The sequence below is a fragment of the Mustela nigripes genome, chromosome 2, assembly GCF_022355385.1.
Source record: "Mustela nigripes isolate SB6536 chromosome 2, MUSNIG.SB6536, whole genome shotgun sequence".
Lineage (NCBI taxonomy): Eukaryota > Metazoa > Chordata > Mammalia > Carnivora > Mustelidae > Mustela > Mustela nigripes.
The window spans coordinates 15,321,676-15,339,132 of record NC_081558.1 but is presented as its reverse complement, the minus strand read 5'-3'; the positions used below and the strand labels follow the sequence as shown (position 1 = coordinate 15,339,132).

General features: G+C 51.8%; 1 protein-coding gene across 3 annotated transcripts in view; it reads left to right on the top strand.

Moving 5' to 3' along the window:
- Nucleotides 1–17,457, top strand: part of ZDHHC3 (zinc finger DHHC-type palmitoyltransferase 3) — a 54,924-nt gene that overhangs the window by 11,564 nt on the left and 25,903 nt on the right. For all 3 annotated transcript variants that reach the window (XM_059389545.1, XM_059389543.1, XM_059389544.1), the window contains exon 2: nucleotides 5,260–5,589. In XM_059389545.1, coding sequence (XP_059245528.1) covers nucleotides 5,284–5,589 — 306 coding nt within the window. In that variant the 5' untranslated portion in view covers nucleotides 5,260–5,283. The remainder of the gene's footprint in view (nucleotides 1–5,259; nucleotides 5,590–17,457) is intronic.

Here is a 17,457-nt window from a genome sequence, read left to right as displayed (position 1 = left end):
GAGCAATCATACCATAGCATGACTACGGCCCAACTAGTTTCCTCAGAGACTGGGGTGCCTCCCTGGTACCTCCAGGGTGAAGTCCCAACTCACCTCGAAGCTCAAGGCCTTGTAAAACATAGCCTTCATGACATAACCCTACCTTAAACTTCATTTCCACTTAGCAGCACCCCCCCACCTCTTGTTCCCAACACAACCTGTATATGCGCGTACTCATGCACGCAGCCCTGGGCATCCAGCCCCCACAAACTGTGTCACCACTCTCCCTGCCTTTGAGTGGAACGCTTCACCTCGCTCCATGCCCTGCTCAGATCCTCTCCCTTTAAATGCCCTGGCCATTAGGAAGTCTATTGATCTCACTTCTGGACTTTGGGGGGTTTTTTGGGGGCGGTGGGGGCGTTACTGTTTGTCTCTCCTTTGTACTGTTCATTAGAAACCTGTATGTTAGGATCATTGTGGGATAGGTCTGATTTCTGCATCCATTCACTCAAGAAATAAAGATGTGAGCACATACTCCTGCCAGATACCAGGCTCCAAGGCCAAACAAAATGGGACTTGCCGGTTAGTAGAACAAAGCGAGTAAGGCTAGTCTGAGCAGATTGGGAGCTGGCAGAGGGGAACAACAGGGCCTGTAGGGGCAGCGCACACGCATTTCCTTGTGAGAGAGCCCCCCCCCCCCGCACAGTTCCTTACACTGAGTGGGTGCTCCGGAAGTATGTTTTTGAATTGAACTGAACTGAACACGGGAGAATTTAGAGGGTCAACAGGGCAAGGGAATGGGGTGAGAGGTGTGGGACGCAGGGAGGACTGGGAAGGCTGCCCCTCTCAGGGTGTGAGCTGGTGGGCAGAATGCGAGGTCCCCGGACCCCCCAGCCTCCTTGTATGCACAACCCAGAGGCCTGAGCAAACAGTACTGCCCAACGCTTCACGCAAGGGACTCGTGGGGAGTCGGACATAGGCAAAGAGCCACTCCTCAACCCCAGTGATTGGAGTTTCCCTAATTCAAAATAGAAAAGGGAAAAAAGGTCAACATTTGCTTCTCCTAATGTGGTCATTAGGGGCAGAGTGAAGGGAAGGTGCACTGTTTGTTCAAGGTGAGGTTTTCCCCATACTTGTCAGATTTCCAGTTAGCTAATTTAAGGAACAGATCCTTATTGGAAAGCTACTTCCATTGCTCGAGTGGCCTTGGAGTTAAGCAAACTCTTTATCACAGTGTGCCTTGATTGGTTTTGAGCAGGATATTTTGAAACTCTGAAGTGTGGGTTGGAATGTGAACTTGAGTTCAGTACTTGGTGTCTGACTCTGCCGAGGGTGCCCTTGTCTGAGTGCTGGCCCGGATCACAGGTTCTCCCTCACCAGTGAGGGGAGAACAGAGCTCCTCTATACACTCTTTGGTCCCACATTGTTTGAAGATGGAACATTCTGGTTGCTTAAATAAGAGTCACAGTCCACTTCCTTCACAGTCCTACTTGGTGCTTCCTCCACCATCTGGGATATGTCCATACCCATGAAAGGAAGCAGACAGGGTCTCCCAAGGTGGGCCTGGAATCACAACGCTCTGGCATTGTACTCAAGCATTTGTGTGCCAGGCCCTGGGCTAATGAAAAGACAAGGCTTCCAGCCCACAGGAACCTTATGCTGGGAGAGCATAGCAGGTGTTCCCTAAAGACCTGTTACCTAAAATGAGTACCCTTCTTTTACAAACAAATAAAACTGAACCAGGTTTAGTTTTATTTGTATTCCAGCCCACAGCCAATTAGTGGTCATAAATGGAGAGTTTGTTGGGGGGATTAGTAACTGTAGACACAGAAATGATAGTAGCCAGGAATGAAAGAGGAAGACAACGAACCAGACAAAGGAGATGTTGGAATAGGAATTCTAGTAGTGTGAACAGGCCAGCTGGTGTGAGGCCAAGAGCTCAGTGAGTCTCCACAACTCCTGAGGACATCATTCCCTGACCCACTCCAGTAACTGGTGTTCCGGTAATAACTAAATCATTCCAAAGAAATGAATGGCTATTGTACTTAAGACAGGAGCAGGTATAGTATCTTTTTCTTCGGTCTGTTTTTATTTTACTTCCATGTTTTGTTTTTCATTTCCACCTTAACCATCTTAATGGTTAAAATGCGAATCTGCTCAGGAACAAGCCACAGTTACTGGGAAATTTACTTACGTGGAAGGGTCTGTTCCTCAAGTTATTGCCATGTGTACAATCAAGAATGAGTAATTGACGAGAGGATACAGTCAGCTGGTCTGAATATACTACGAGCCTAATGAAATCACTGGAAATCCCTACGCAGGAGCAGTGCTCTGAAATTTATTTTCAGTGATGATCCATTTCAGAAAACCACACAGAACCCTTTGATGGAGTACCCAGGTTTCAGGGAGTTGACCGTTGGGCTGTAGGTGACAGGAGGTTATGCTGCCACAGACATGGGTGGGGCGGGGTGAGTTGTAACTACCCATCTCTGTCGCACTGAGCTGTTCTGGAGGGAAAGCTGGAGCCAAGACAGATCTCATTTATCTGGTGGATAACAGCCACCTCGAACTGTGGGTCAGCGAACTTCTGTATAAAGCTAGAGAGTGGGGGCGCCTGGCTGGCTCAGTCAGTGGAGCAGGCGACTCCTGATCTCAGGGTCATGAGTTTGAACCCCACGTTGGGTGTAGAGATTACTTCAATTAAAAAAAAATAAATCTTAAAGGAAAAAACACTAGAGACTAAGTAGGCTTTTTAGGCTTGCTGGTCGTAGGGCCTCAGCAGAAGAGCTCAGCTGTGCCATTGTAATGCAAAAAGCAGACAGAGCCCATACGTCTTTGAATCTCATGACTGTGATGACTGTGGTCCAGGGAAACTATGTGGTTGGTACTCACAGACCTGTATGGCAGCAGGAGAACCTACGAGAATGCTTGCCTGTGGAAGTTGTTGAAATGCTGAGCTTTCATCAGCTCTGGAATCATTGTAGGATTTCATGGGATTTCAGCTTTTCATTTGTTGGCTTTTGGTTGAACAGAGCTTAGGATGTTAGACTCTGCTGGGCCCGGGGCCGGTCGCAGACACCCTTGTCTGCAGGCGCCTGCGGTCCTTCCATTCGGTGCCTCATAAGGGTATTCGTGTATCCTTCAGGCCTCTAGGTTGTTGCCAGCGGCACCAATTGCCGTTGTCTTGTGGCGAGCACAAAATTGCTTTATTCAAAGACTCTGGTTGACAGCCTGTGGGAAACCACTGCTTTTCCTCTACTTGGGGTGGTTATTCCATACGTCATGACTCCCCGTCCCTTGGCTCCCAGCACAGTGTACCCAGCGTGTGATAGTCACGCTCTTTGTGGAGTCATACTGCCTTTCAGCCATTCATTCTCCGCCATCCTGGGGAGGGGAGGCCCTGGCCTTGTTCTTTCATTATTAGCCTCTGCAACTGTGGACCCCAAGTGTCCGTCATTTTGAGGAGCGGTGACTGCTTTGCCCACTCAGCTTTCTGGACACGTCCTGCCTCGTCGTGATTACAGCATATTCAGTCCAGAGGCTCGCTCCGTGCCGGGGCTGAGGGCAGGGGAGGAAGAAGGCCAAAGAGTGAGGAAAGCCCGGCACAACCACTGAAGGTTTGTTCGTGCCCTGTAGAGCCCCAGCCTCCAGAAAAAGACACAGAGCCAGTGCTTCCTGTGAATAGTTTCCGCTGCTACAAAATGCCTGGAGTTTCGGGCCCAAAGATGTCACTTGCGTTGCCATGGACCACGCCGGTGGCCTCTCTGTGGCGCCGGCATCTGGGGCGAGCCTGCCACCGGCACAGTTTCTGAGTGAGAAACCGGCCTGGTGATGCAGCGGGCCGCCACACACTCCATAAGGAATCAGAGCCGGGAAATGTGTACTTGCCGCGTCTTGCGGCACACGCTGTGGACAGATCAACTTTATTATCGATCCTGAGTTATTGCATTAAATAATGTCTCCAGAGACGCGGGCTGCAGCTGTTGGGAAGAAGGGGCGTGTTGCTCAGCCCTTCTTTTGGAAGGAACGGCTCTCTTTCCTAGAAAGAATGTGCCACATGTGTGCGGCCCGTGGTGTGTGGGCCCTTACAGTCTGTGGCGTTCGTCAGGAGCACCTGCAGCTCCCTTGGGCCTCACACCAGCCCTGGGGGAAGGGGTGCTAGGGCTGCAAGGGGGTGTCTCTGCAAGTGAGGACACGAAGGCTCACGACGCCTCACAGTCAGGTGGAGGAACACCTTGGGACGCATTGTCCAACGTTCTGCACTTGACCCCATCACCTGCGAGGAGGGCAGGACTCAGGGAGTCTCTGATTGCTGGAAAATCCGCTCTTTGGGTCATAGGACTGAAAAACCTGGTTGGTTTCAAGAACCTTCCCTCTCCCGGTGATTGTTTTGCCTTTACCATTGGCTAATGCGTAGTAAGTGAGAGCGTCTTCATGGTTGCTGCTGAGCCCCGGTCCTAGGTCACCAGGTCCTTTCCGCCTCCTCATCCCTGTTAACCCCAGACAGCCTTCAACACCAGCCTCTGGGTTTGTCCTTGGCACAGAGGCAGCAGTGTTCACGCTGAAGAGAGTTTTCCCAGAGGGTTTGGTGCTCTGTGCCCCGTCTTGTCTTTTTAAGTCACAACTGGAACATGTTTTTTGACACCGTCCTCCCAGCAGATCCGATCCCTTGTAAACAGAGAGACGTGAGTTCTAGCCCCACTTCTGAGTTGGTGTCTTGTGTGTGCAGCTACAGCTCCAGCTGACCTTGGGGGAGGCATTTGCCCTTGGAAGGCTTCCTTTACATATCTGTCATGTGAGGGCTTTGGGCAAGGTGGCCCTATTTCGCAAAGGCTAAGTTAACTCTCGGAAGGAAGGAAGGAAGGAAGGGAACTTACTTTTCTTTCCTTTTTTTTTTTTTTTAAGGAAACTCTACACCCAGTGTAGGGCTCGAACTCATGACCCCAAGATCAAGAGTCATGTGTTCTTCCAACTAAGCCAGCCAGGTGTCCCAAGAGCTCACATTTTATTTTTTATTATTTCTTTATTTGAGAGAGAGCAAGCTTGAGTTGGGGGGGAAGGGGCAGAGGGAGAGGAAGAAGAAGGCTCCCCACGGAGCAGGAAGCCCGATGCGGGGCTTGATCCCAGGACCCTGGGATCATGACCTGAGCCGAAGGCAGACGCCTACCCCACTGAGCCACCCAGGTGTCCCTCATGGCTTACTTTGGAAAGGTGATTTTATCAAGTCTCCTTGATAACAAGATACCACCAATTTTCTGGGTCCTTTCTTCTCTTTTCCAGATGCCAGTATGGACAGAATAGCTTATGATGCTTCTCCCCACCCACCACTTCCGAGACATTGAGCGGAAGCCAGAATACCTCCAGCCAGAGAAGTGTGTCCCACCTCCCCACCCCGGTCCTGTGGGAACCATGTGGTTTATCCGCGACGGCTGTGGCATTGCCTGTGCCATTGTCACCTGGTTTCTGGTCCTCTATGCGGAGTTTGTGGTCCTCTTTGTCATGCTGATTCCATCCCGAGACTACGTGTACAGCAGCATCAACGGAATCGTGTTCAACTTGCTGGCCTTCTTGGCTCTGGCTTCCCACTGCCGGGCCATGCTGACGGACCCCGTGAGTATGTCTGGGCCTGTTTTAACCAGCCCACACTCTCCTCCTCTGGCCCTGGCATGGCCACAGCCTGCATGTTCCCCCGGACCTTGGGAGTGTCGAGAACAGGAGGGCCAGGGCTGGGGTGGGAGAGTGAACTCAGGCCCCCCCGAGGGGACACCATCTGTGCCACACCCTCTCCGTCTTGGTAGGAGGATCCTGTATGTACACTGGTGTATGCATGCATGGAGCCTGCTACAGGAGGGGTTTGGCCCACGGGGATACCTAGCCTCTCGTTCGTTCAAAAGGCACAGTCAGATAACCGTGGAGACTGGGGACAGATTAGCAGAGTGGAAAGCATGGTGGGGGCAGTGGGGGGCAGTGGGTCAGGGCAGGGCTTCCCAGGGAAGCCAGGACTGCAGCGAGGTACTCTGGAAATTAAAGCCATATCCAATTCCAGGAACCTGCACAGAAACAGTCTTCACTTTGGGCAAGGCTCATCTTTTCCGGAAAAGCTGGACCAGCCTGTTTCAGGCGGCAGCAAGTGCCTCTTGGTGCATATCTGTGGGTAAAGCGGTGGTGTTCTGCCTGATGCCTTAGATAAATATAGCAGGCTGTGCCAGGGGCTGTTGGGGGTCATGCACCCCAGTAGTAAGCTCTCCGTTCCTGGTCATTGTCTCCCACGGGAGAAGTGAGAGTGCATGATTTGATGAAGACCTCCTGTGGCTCTATTTGTTTGAGTGCGTAGGACAAGTATGTTTAAATTAAGAGGGGGAAAGTCCCGCTACTGGCTGTGGCATTGGCCACCCAGACCCTGTTTCTGTGGGCCCCTGGGAGAGCAAAACAGAGACTCTGGGTCCTGCTCATTCCCTCCTCGACGGGCTCCATTTCCTGCCAGTTCAGGCAGTGAGTTGTTAATCCATCCCGAGAGAGCCGCTTTCCTGGCTCGAGTCCACCTCAGCAGCCAGTCCAGATAGTACCTCTTCTCCGGCACGTGCTGGCACCATTAATGGGGTCCCCGATCAGCCGGGCCCTGAAGGGCCAGGTGTACAGCCTCCCCCTCCCCCGACTATCTGAAAAGGAGAGCGTTCCTTTGAAACCTTTCCTAAGCCATAAACGGCAACAAGCAAAGAAGCAATTCACATTTTATAAAAGCAAACATCCTCTTCAGATGTCTTTCTGTTGGCTGAAACAGATACTGAAGTGGGTCTTTCGTCAAAGCAAAGTGATGTAACGTGAACGTCAGGGACAAGGGGACCATACATGGTTCCAACCAGTGTGCCCTCTGTCTGGAGAAGACAGGTGAGGCCAGCCCAGTGCAACGGAGGCTGTGGCAGGGGCAAGCCCGGGTCGCTGGGGCAAAACAAGGGAGGGGGCAGGAACCGTGTAGACAACGAGGACGGCTGCTGGCTGGCACGGCCGGCCTGTTGTTGCGAGAGCAGCGTCTGTTGGTAGAGGAAGTGGCGGGTGGTGGGCCAGGAAGACACTGGCGGTGGGCACACAGTCGTGTGGCCCCTCGAGGCACCCGGGAGCTGCGTGGAATGGTGGGACCTAAGGAGGAGAATGGGTTTGGGTGGCAGTTGGATGAGGAGAGGCGGTCTAGAGTCCCCAAGGATTTTGAGTAAAAGAGTGTCATTTTATGGGGATCATGCTGGCAGTCCTGAGGAAGAGCCCTGGGGGCCCTGATGGGTGGGACAAAGTGAATGGTGTGTTCATTGACGGCCTTCGCCATGAGAGGGCCTTTCCGGACAATCGCGACAGATGTGAGCAAGACAGACCAGAATCCCTGCCTCCTTGGAACTCACGCCTTAGCACAGAGGGTCAGACAGCAAAGACGTGAGCCAATGAACAAGGTGATTTCAAACATCAATAAGGTCGCCTTCTTAGTGCAGTGGGCAGCGCGTCAGTCTCATAATCTGAAGGTCCTGAGTTCAAACATCAATAAGTATTTTAAGGACAGTTGAAGAGTGTGATCGGGTGATGTGGTGGTGACTTTTCTGGGGCGCAGGGGAGGCCTATCTTAGGGATCTGAGAAGGACAATGAGCAGAGCCCTTGAAGTTGAGGCCTAAATGGCATGGAGCTGTGAGTCAGGCCAGTGAAGCCCTGAAGACACAGCCTTCCGGGACGGGGAGAGAGTAGGTGCAAAGGCCCAGAGGTGGGCACCCACTTGGCATCTTTGGGGAACAAGACTAAAACCAGGGTGATTGCCACATGGTGAGCGGGAGCAAGAGGAGCTGGAAGAGGTAGCTAGGATGGCAGAAGCCGGATCAGGCAGGGCCTGGAGGGCCTCATGAGAGCTTAGCTCTTCATTCTCACGCAGTGGGAAGCCATTGAAGAGGCATGACATGACCGGATTTTTTTTCTTTTTTTTTTTTTTAATTTATTTATTTGACAGACAGAGATCACAAGTAGGCAGAGGCAGGCAGAGAGAGAGGAGGGAAAGCAGGCTCCCTGCTGAGCAGAGAGCCCAATGCGGGGCTTGATCCCAGGACCCTGAGATCATGATCTGCCTGAGCCAAAGGCAGAGGCTCAACCCACTGAGCCACCCAGGCGCCCCCATGACCTGATTTTTAAAAAATGCCTTGTGCTTGCAATGAGGGTTTGAGATGGAGCAGAGACCCAGGACTGGAGGGATGGCGGTGGTGCGCACACGGCATGGTTGGCGGCTAAGACCAAAGTGGGAGCAGTGAAGCTAGACAGAGCTGTTGGATTTGGAGTGTATTTTAAGCCACTAATTCTCAAACCTGGCTGCACACTAGAATCCCTTAGGGAGCTTTGAAGTAGTACAGATGTCTGGGCCCCATCCCCAGAGATTCTGCTCTGATTGGTTTGGGCCAGAGCCCTGGGTATTGGGGTGTTCTAAACTCCCAGGCGTCCTCTGTGTTCAGCACAGAGGAAGAGAACCACTCTTCCGAAGGGCTGACAGAACGGAGAAGGACTGGAGGGTGTGCCTTCCAGCGTCTTGGCCTGAGCAGCTAGGGCATTGCTTGTGCCGTTTATTAAACGGGAGAGTCAAGGAGAACGGATTTTGGAGGAAAATCAAGGCTTCTGTTCGGGCCGACTGTATTACACGTAAGCCGAGATGACGGGTGGGCAGTAGAGAGGCAGGTTTAGGGCTGGTGGAGGGTCAGGATCAGACAGCTTCGTGCAGCATTATTGGCGTCTAGAAGGCGCGTGAGTCCGGGAACTGGATGTCAGGAGGACGACGGAGGGAAGGCTCTGGCAGGCCATTCCAACTGCCTCGCACCGCGCATCCTTTTCCCCTGTGTTGACTCAAGTGGACTCTCTGGGGTCTCCTGCATTTGGATGATTTGGATGATTCTCACGGCTTCCCATCGCTAGTGAGTAAACCATAGACTGCACCCCAGACACCAGCCAGCTTCCCATCAGTGTGTTTTGCTGGTGGCCCCAAAGAAAACTGGGCCCCCAAATGAAGCATCTGTCAGATATCTAGCATTACTAGTAAGGGGAGCAACTCCAGACCTGTCCTAAAGGCGTGCCCCTCCTCGGGCTCTCCAGCTACCTGTTTTTCCTCTTTCCCAGCACACTGATGTGTTATGCAAAATCCAGTTCTATGCAAAACCAAGCCCGTCCAGAGAGAGGTGGGAGGCCCTGGGGCAGCATAGGGAGCCTCGAACTCACACTGAAAACAGATCAGATTGGGGGTTCCTTATTAACAGTGCAGGATGGGTGTGTTTTAGGAAGGTGCCAACTGAGGGTCCTAAGGAGATCCCTAGCAGGATTATAATGTTTTGTATCTCAGGAATTCATGTTGCCTTTAGTTCTTCTCAAACTATCTCTGTGGGTTATAAACAACATATAACAGTGTGTGCATTGTTTGTCATTTGGGTTTGTTAGTATTACTAGGCTATAGTTAAAAAAAAAAAGAAGAAGAAGAAGAATCACTCCTAGTCTCCCCCACACAGTTGCTAGACCCCTTCTAGCTTTGAAATCTTACCGCGGTTGGACCATCAGAACAACTGTAATTGCCCACAGCTTTCTGAACCGGTTAGCAGTCATTCCCCCACTGCAGTGGGAAACCGGTCTGTGCAGAGCTTGAGCAGGAAAGGGAAGAGGGAAATGGCTCACAAATGGAGATGAAGCTCCCATGGGAAGTGGGGTCAAAGGGATGGGCTTGGAAGGAGAGGGAAGGGAGCCAAAAGGGCCTCACTTGGGGGGCGGGGGGCTGGCCTAGAGGTGGCATGGCGTGGGCAGACCCCAAGGCAGACCATGGTCAGGTCTCGGGTGCACTCGCCTTGCTTACCCTGAGGGTGTGTCATGTCAGGGAGTTCTCTGTATTCCTGAAACACCTCAGAGCTCTGGAGGGGGCTCTGACCACCTGGAGGAGGCAGCCTCTTGAAAACACACCAGGCTTGAAGACTCTTATCTTGGTACCCATCTCCCTCCCACCCCCACCCCGGCGTCACCACTTCTTCCTTTCCCTTTGCAGACACATTTTAATTCCTCATCCTGTGAGCTTCCTCAGGAATTTAAAATTTAAATCTGAAATTTTGAATCTAAAATTTAGATCTGGGACATCTCTCTGTCTCCCGGAAGCTGCTTAAAGCTGAGAGGCCTAGTTTATCCTGTTTTGCCCTGGCTGCCAGGAAGCTCAAAGCCAAGCCGGTGTGCAGTCGTAATAATCGTATAAACCCTTCTGATCACTTACTGACCAATCACTTACTAACTCATGACTGGAAATGATCCCAAATCTGAGATTTGACAAAAGGAGGCATATAAATCAATTTAACCACATTGTTAAGGAAAAGAAAATCCATCTGTCTGCCTGCCCCCACTCCCTCTCCATCTTGTGAACACCTTGCCCTACATGGACTTCACACGACGGTCTCAGACCACTGCAGGCCTCCGTCTCAGTTTTTCCTGCCAAAACTCATCCACGTGCAGCTGGCGTTCCCTTCTGGAGTCGCTGTGACCTCATCGATTACACGCTGTGCAGAGTCGGTTAGCAAGTATTTACTGGGGCCGGCAGCATGGCAGCAGGCCCCCAGAACACAGAGGCGGGATGGCCCTGGGGCCTCCCGCAGGATGCCTGGCGAGAGGCCAATGCTGGGTGCAGCCAGAGGTCCTAACCTGTTCCCCCAGGTCAGGTCAGTTGCCTCGGGGGTCATTCTCCCTCGTGCCAGGCAGCTTCTCATACCTGCCACTGAGCAACTTAGAAACACCAGCTGAAAAATCATTCTGGCTCCAGAGAGAGGAGAGTGACCCATTTGGGGATTACCTACTTCCCACCTTTCTACAGAGGATACAGGTGGCCTATGACACAGGCCTGGGGCTGGTCGCTGTGTCCATGGCAGAGCTGATTAAGGGAGGGTTTCTGCCCAGACAGCAGGTGCGCTCCACTCATTCCTCAATCCCAGGAGCAGAGAGCCCTGGGATTGATCCTAGGACCCTGGGATCATGACGCGAGCCAAAGGCAGACGCTTAATGGCTGAGCCACCCAGGCACCCCCCGTTTCAGTCTTAATGTTAGTGTGCTGATATAGTTGCTGGCAGGAGAATGATATTGTCACATCAAGGCAACTATAAAAAACCTCTTTACTCAGCGTCTCATAAATATGTAAGTTGTCTTCTGATAGAGACGAGGGTTCTAGACTGGGATTTTCTGGGTCCAAATCCTGGTTCTGCCACCTGTTAGCCATATAATCTTGGGAAGTCACTTGATTTCTCTGCTTTAGTTACCTCATCCGTAAAATGGGGAATAACATAGTCTCTGCCTCATAGGTTTATTGGCAGAATTAACCAAGAGGATACAATAAAGCGCTTGGAACTATGCCTGGCATAGGAGCACTCAGATGTCTGTTGTATCATCGTTATCCTTCAGCTTGGGTTTATTGAAAACACACTCCTTGCCAGGCCCTGGGCCATGCGCTGGGCTGCAAATTGAAAGACATTGTCTCTGTCATCCAGGAATTTACAGCTGTGCACAATCAGTGTGTACTTAAATTATAGGTGTTACAAGACAAAAACAGGCCCAGGCAACAAAGGCCAAGTGAGGGCTTCTGTCTTGGGTGCGGCCCAGGACCATGAGGAAAAAGCAGAGGAAGATCCCAGGGTGAGTTTTGGTTCCAGCGCAAGAAGCAAGCAGGTGCCTGGCAGGCTGGAGGGAGGGGCTGACATGGGGTCCCTGGGGGCCCAGGAGGAAGACTTGGAGGGCACAGTGCCTTTGGGAAACTGCAGGTAGTCCGCAGGGATGTGGGGGGGGGGGGGGGCAGCACTGGATCAGTGGTCCAGGGCTGGCTTGAGGCAGCCCTGCACAGGCCTCACCCAGGAGCTCGGACGGTGGGTCCCAGAGGAGGCTCTGCGAAGCCTGGGAAGGTGCCCAGGCAGGGAGAATAACATGGCCAGATTCCCATTTTAGAAAGTTTACTCTGGGAAATAGTAAAGGAGAATGGACAGAGGTAGGAGATGCTCTAACATCTGGGGCGTGTGAGGATGGGTCAGAATGAAGACATGACAGCAGCGTGGAGGGGAGGACGTGGGATTTGAGGCAGAGTTTGGGGCCAGTATGTAGGGCAGAGGGCTCAGAGAGCTGGGGATGGCTGCCGGATTTCTACACTGAATGCATGGTAACCGGATGTCCCACGGGCCAGGGAAGGGAGAGTAGAAGCAGGGGTTCAGGGAGAAAGGAACAGATTCAGTTCTTACATGGTGATTTTGGAGGATTGGGGTTTTTTTGGCTTTAAAGCCTCTTGAACAACCAGGTGGAGATGTCTGCAGCTTGAAAAGAGGCCTGAGTTAGAGCCCGGTCTTGAGCATCACCACTGGGGGTGACAGGGAGGACTGTCGGTAGCAGGGCATGGGGGAGGTGCAGAATGAGCAGGGAGAGGGCCGGAAGGGATCCCTGAGGAGCACTGGGGTCCACGGTGGGCAGCATCCCAAGGGAAGGCAAGGGGCCCAGGCCCAGAGGCAGGTGGACACCCAGAGGGAGCAGAGAAGCCACAGGAAAGAATGACAGAAGGGACTGGATGGTCACAGGAGATCCGAGGGAAATGAGGACTTAGAACTGACCTTTGGGGTTGGTCACGGGGAATTGCACAGTGACCTGGCGAGAGGCGTCCCTGGTGTGGAGAAGCCCAGTGCTGGAGAGCAGTGAACTATAGTAAGGGAGAGGTAGCAGAGACGGAAGTGCGCATGACCTCAGGAGTCTCAGGTGTGAGGGGAGGGAGAGCCCGGAGTGTGCACACAACGCAGGCGAGAAGCTTTGCGGTAAAAGTCTGCGGCCCCTGAAGACCAGGATTAGCTGGGACCCTCACCTTCCCAGCTGGTGGTTTACCCAAGCAGACTTGGTTTCTCTGAAATAGGAAAGGAACTGGTAGGGGTCAAGGAAGGTACTGGAAGTTTGGGCTAGCCACTGAAGGGAATGGTTGCCAGAACCGTATCACACCTCGCTGCCCCAGATTTAAAACAGATGCCGCTATGGGGCCAAATGCATATTTAAGAAACATAGAAGCATTATGCACTTACAAATTCTTTAGTGTTTTCAGCTTGCTGTGCACAGAGAAAACACTGGAAGAATATCCTCCAGCATGTTAATTACACGGATCTACGGGTGGTGAAGTCAAAGGATGGGTTTTCCTTTTCAATTTCCTCATCTCTATATTTTTGTAAGTCACGAGCAAGGATTACCGTGGCAATGAGGAAAGAAGCATTGCGACGTTGTGGTCTGCCGGGCTACAGTGACACAGAAGCTTCAAGGCCTCCTCGCAAGATGCGTAAGAATGGGGGGTAGGCGGTTCTCAGTGGTGCCAATGCGACAGCACTAGCAGGAACGTCTCAGCAGGGCTTCCGATCCCTGCCGTCTGTCCAGAGCTGTACCGAACAAAATTCCTGACCGTGAACTAATAACAGGAAATTCTGAAATCTTTGGAGATAATCAGAGAAGAGAATATGCTTTTTAGAAAGAGGAGGAAGGAAAGAGACAACAGACGTTTGAACCAGAGGCAGGGAAGGGCCCGTGTCACAGTCTCGTCAGTCTCAGGGACTGGCCCAGCTGGTCTCTGGCTCTGAGCGATGGATTCAGGAGGCAGATGGGTACATCGTTGTATGATGTCTTCCCTCATGGTCTGGAACAGCAGGCAATAATGCGGATACAAAATGGGGGTTCCAGTGGCCCTTTGCAGTGTTGGGATTCCCTCTTGTAGCCCTTTATGTGCGGCCTCCCAAGGTTTATAGCAAGTTCTGGTGGCTAGGACCTTAAAAATTGGATGTGGAGGGGGGACAACGTGGACCTTCATTTAGGATAACTCGGCCCCCTTGCTTTATCTCCTTGGGCCTGTGATGTTCTCCTTGGGCCAGTTTTGCCTTTGTAGATAAGACAAGAGTGACGTCCAGCTGTGGTTTTATGGCCTAAGGATTTATAAAAGGTCACACGGTTGTCCAAACTCAGTGACTTTTTACATTAAAAGGAATTAATGTGGCCCTCTGGGCTTCTGTGGGGCCTTCTCTGCCTGGGCCAATACCCTTCCCAGTCCCCCTTTAAAATCTGCTCCTCTGGGTGGTCAGAGCCCTGCCTTGCCTTTGGAAAGACTTCCAGACCCTGCCCTTCTCTGGTGCCTCTGGGCAGGGCCCCAGATATCCCCAGATGAGATGGTCATAGCCTTCTAATTATAAAATTCAGGAAAGCTGGTCATATTCCTGCTTTGGGTAGCTCGTTCCTGGGTTGTATTTTTTCGCTCGCATTTTTAGTGAGTTTCTAACTGCAAATGCCATGTGTTCTTATTAGGACATTTTAAGAAATATGGTTCATGGGGCGCCTGGGTGGCTCAGTGGGTTAAGCCTCTGCCTTCGGCCCAGGTCATGATCTCAGGGTCCTGGGATCGAGCCCCGCATCGAGCTCTCTGCTCAGCAGGGAGCCTGCTTCCCCCTCTCTCTCTGCCTGCCTCTCTGCCTACTTGTGATCTCTCTCTCTGTCAAATAAATAAAATCTTTAAAAAAAAAAAAAGGAAAAAGAAATATGGTTCAGAAAGTACATATTACCTGTGATCCTACTCTGTGAGATAACTATTAATAATTTTGCAGGGGTCTTTGTGTTTCATACACACTGTTGACCCTTGAACAATGTGAGTTTGAGTTGCACAGGTCCATGCATACATGAATATTTTATTTTGATAAATGTAGTCCAGTATTATAAGTTTGTTTTCCTTATGATTTTCTAAATATTTTCTTTCCTCTAGCTTACTTTATTGTAAGTCAATACTTTATCATACGGTATATCTTACGTATAACTTACCGCATATGTGTGAATGGACTACTTACATTATTGATGTTCTGGTCAGTGGTGGGCTATTAGTAGTTTAGTTTGGGGGGAGTCAGGAGCTAAATGTAGGTGTGTCTGCAAGGGTCCCAACACCTCCATTGCTCAAGTGTCTATGTGTCAACTCTGTACGAGCATGTCTTAACATGCCAAATACCGTTTAGAAATCTACATTTGCCTTCAACGATCTGTCACAGACGTTCTCCGCATTAATAGCTGTATACTTTTACAGCATGTTTAATGTCAGGAGGTGTATCCTGAAAGGCGTTATACATACCACAGAGTCCTTGCCTACCAAAGTTTGTTTGCTTTTAATTTTTTTATCTTAGGGACACCTGGGTAGCTCAGTCGGTTAAGCGTCTGCCTTGATTTCAGGTCACGATCCCAGGGTCTTGGGAGCCCCGAGTTGGCCTCCCTGCTCAGCGGGGAGCCTGCTTCTCCCTGTGCCCTGCCCCCTGCTTGTGCTCTCCCCCCTCCAATAAATAAATAAAATCTTTAAAAAAGAAAGAAAGAAAATTTTTATCTTAGGCTTTTCCGGGACCTGACTGCATTTTGCAGACCAGATTTTTTTTCTACTTTTTTGAATGTTTAGAAAAAATGTTAATGATGGTTAAAGGGTATAAAAGATAACACGATGATATGATGATACAGTGTCTTCACTCCCCTCCAACCTCATAAATAAAACATCATAAAGACAGTTTAACCTCTTTGTATCCCCCCCCACCCCCACTCCACTTCATTCCCTCCCAGCCTCCCCGCCACCACGGAGGGGATGGTTACCCTGAATCATGTGTAGTTTTCACCATCTTTGGTGCCCACAGTGTCCAGGTGCCAGGATCCACATTTCTAGATGTTTCCTCTCAGGACCGCATCTCAGTCCCACTCAAAATCCTGAGCCTCCACCAATGAGAAGAGCATTCCTGTGGACGAGCAGTCCTTTGGATTTACTCGTGTCCTGTTTGTTGCCCCGTCGCCTGCAGGAGGACCAGTGGAGAAGCGCGGCACTGTTCCTAGTGAAGTCAGCCACGTGCTGCCCATCTCGGGCGCGAGCAGGTCTTTGATGAGACAGGAAAGTGCAGGTGACAGCAGATAAAGAGCTGGTGACAGGGGTCAGCAGGGGAAAGTTGGGGAGTCCAGCAGAGAGCCACAGGAGGGATGGGGTGACGGGGAGAAAAGGGAAGCACTCGTTGCCTCCCCAGAGAGGCACCCCAGGGCCACTTTGAGACAAATTGAAAATCTTCCCATAATCGAACTGGGATACTGAATCTTTTTTCCCCTGCCAGGAAGACACCCCCTCCCCCATGCCCTCTTGCTCCGGCTCTCCTGTGCTACCCGGCACCCCCTGCACAGGCCACCTCTGGCCACTGCTTGGACTGTGTCCTTCCCAGCTGCCTCTCTCCTGCTGCAGCCGCCGGGATCCTCCTGGCCTTCCCGGGTCCCCACAGCCCTCCTGCCTCCCCCAGCTCCTGTTGCACCGGCGGCCATGGCTTCCACTAGGTGCTCAGCCTCCTTGCTGTGTCGGGGTGCCTGGGGGCCCGCCCCACCCGCTGTTTGTGACCCAGGCCCCCGTCACTTCCTCACACTTGCACAGCGCGCGGTGTGGTGTAGATTCTCGGCAAGGGTTGTTCATTGATTTGTCTTCACAGTTTCCATAGCTAGAATCTTTGTCCCCCGTGAGTCATTTTCTTAGCAAAAGATGCAACTCCAGCTCCCTTGTATTGTTAGCATTTCGAGTTCTCGCTGTTTCTTCAGTGGCTCCTCCTATCCCAGAATTTCTCCTTTGCAGGAAAGGTTCTGCCACTCAGTTTTCATCTCTTCTACCCTGGGAACTCCTCCCTTGGCATGTTCTAGTCCGTCAGCCCCACTCTGGGAAGGCCGGAGATGCTCTGTCAGTCCTGAGATGGCCACACTGCCCCCCCCCAACCACCCCCAGGGGCCCCTTCGGGACCTGGACGTGGGCCCAGTTCTATCGTTTGGCTGTTACATCAACTTCGCCGATGGTGGTGGCTCATGGCTGCCACTGAGGAGAGCAGCCTGGTGTCACCTCAACCTTGGGTGGGGATCTGGAACAGTCCCATGCCACACTGTGACTTGACCCAGAGTTAGGCCCAGTTCTCGCTAGGGAGCTGGGCCACGCGGCCGGCACCCTTGGCTCTCTTCTTCCTTGTTTTGCTGCTTTCACCCCATGCTGGAAACCGATAGACCTTTTTTTTTAAAAAAAAAAAAAAAGATTTTTTTATTTAGGGCGCCTGGGTGGCTCAGTGGGTTAAAGCCTCTTCCTTCGGCTCAGGTCGTGATCCCGGGATCCTGGGATCGAGCCGCACATCGGGCTCGAGCCCCACATCAGGTTCTCTGCTCCGCGGGGAGCCTGCCTCCTCCTCTCTTTCTCTGCCTGCCTCTCTGCCTGCTTGTGATCTCTCTCTGTCAAATAAATAAATAGGGGCACCTGGGTGGCTCAGTGGGTTAAAGCCTCTGCCTTCGGCTCAGGTCATGATCCCAGGGTCCTGGGATCAAGCCCCAGATCCGGCTCTCTGCTCAGCAGGGAGCCTGCTTTCTCCCCCCTCTCTCTCTGCCTGCCTCTCTGCCTACTTGTGATCTCTTTCTGTCAAATAAATAAC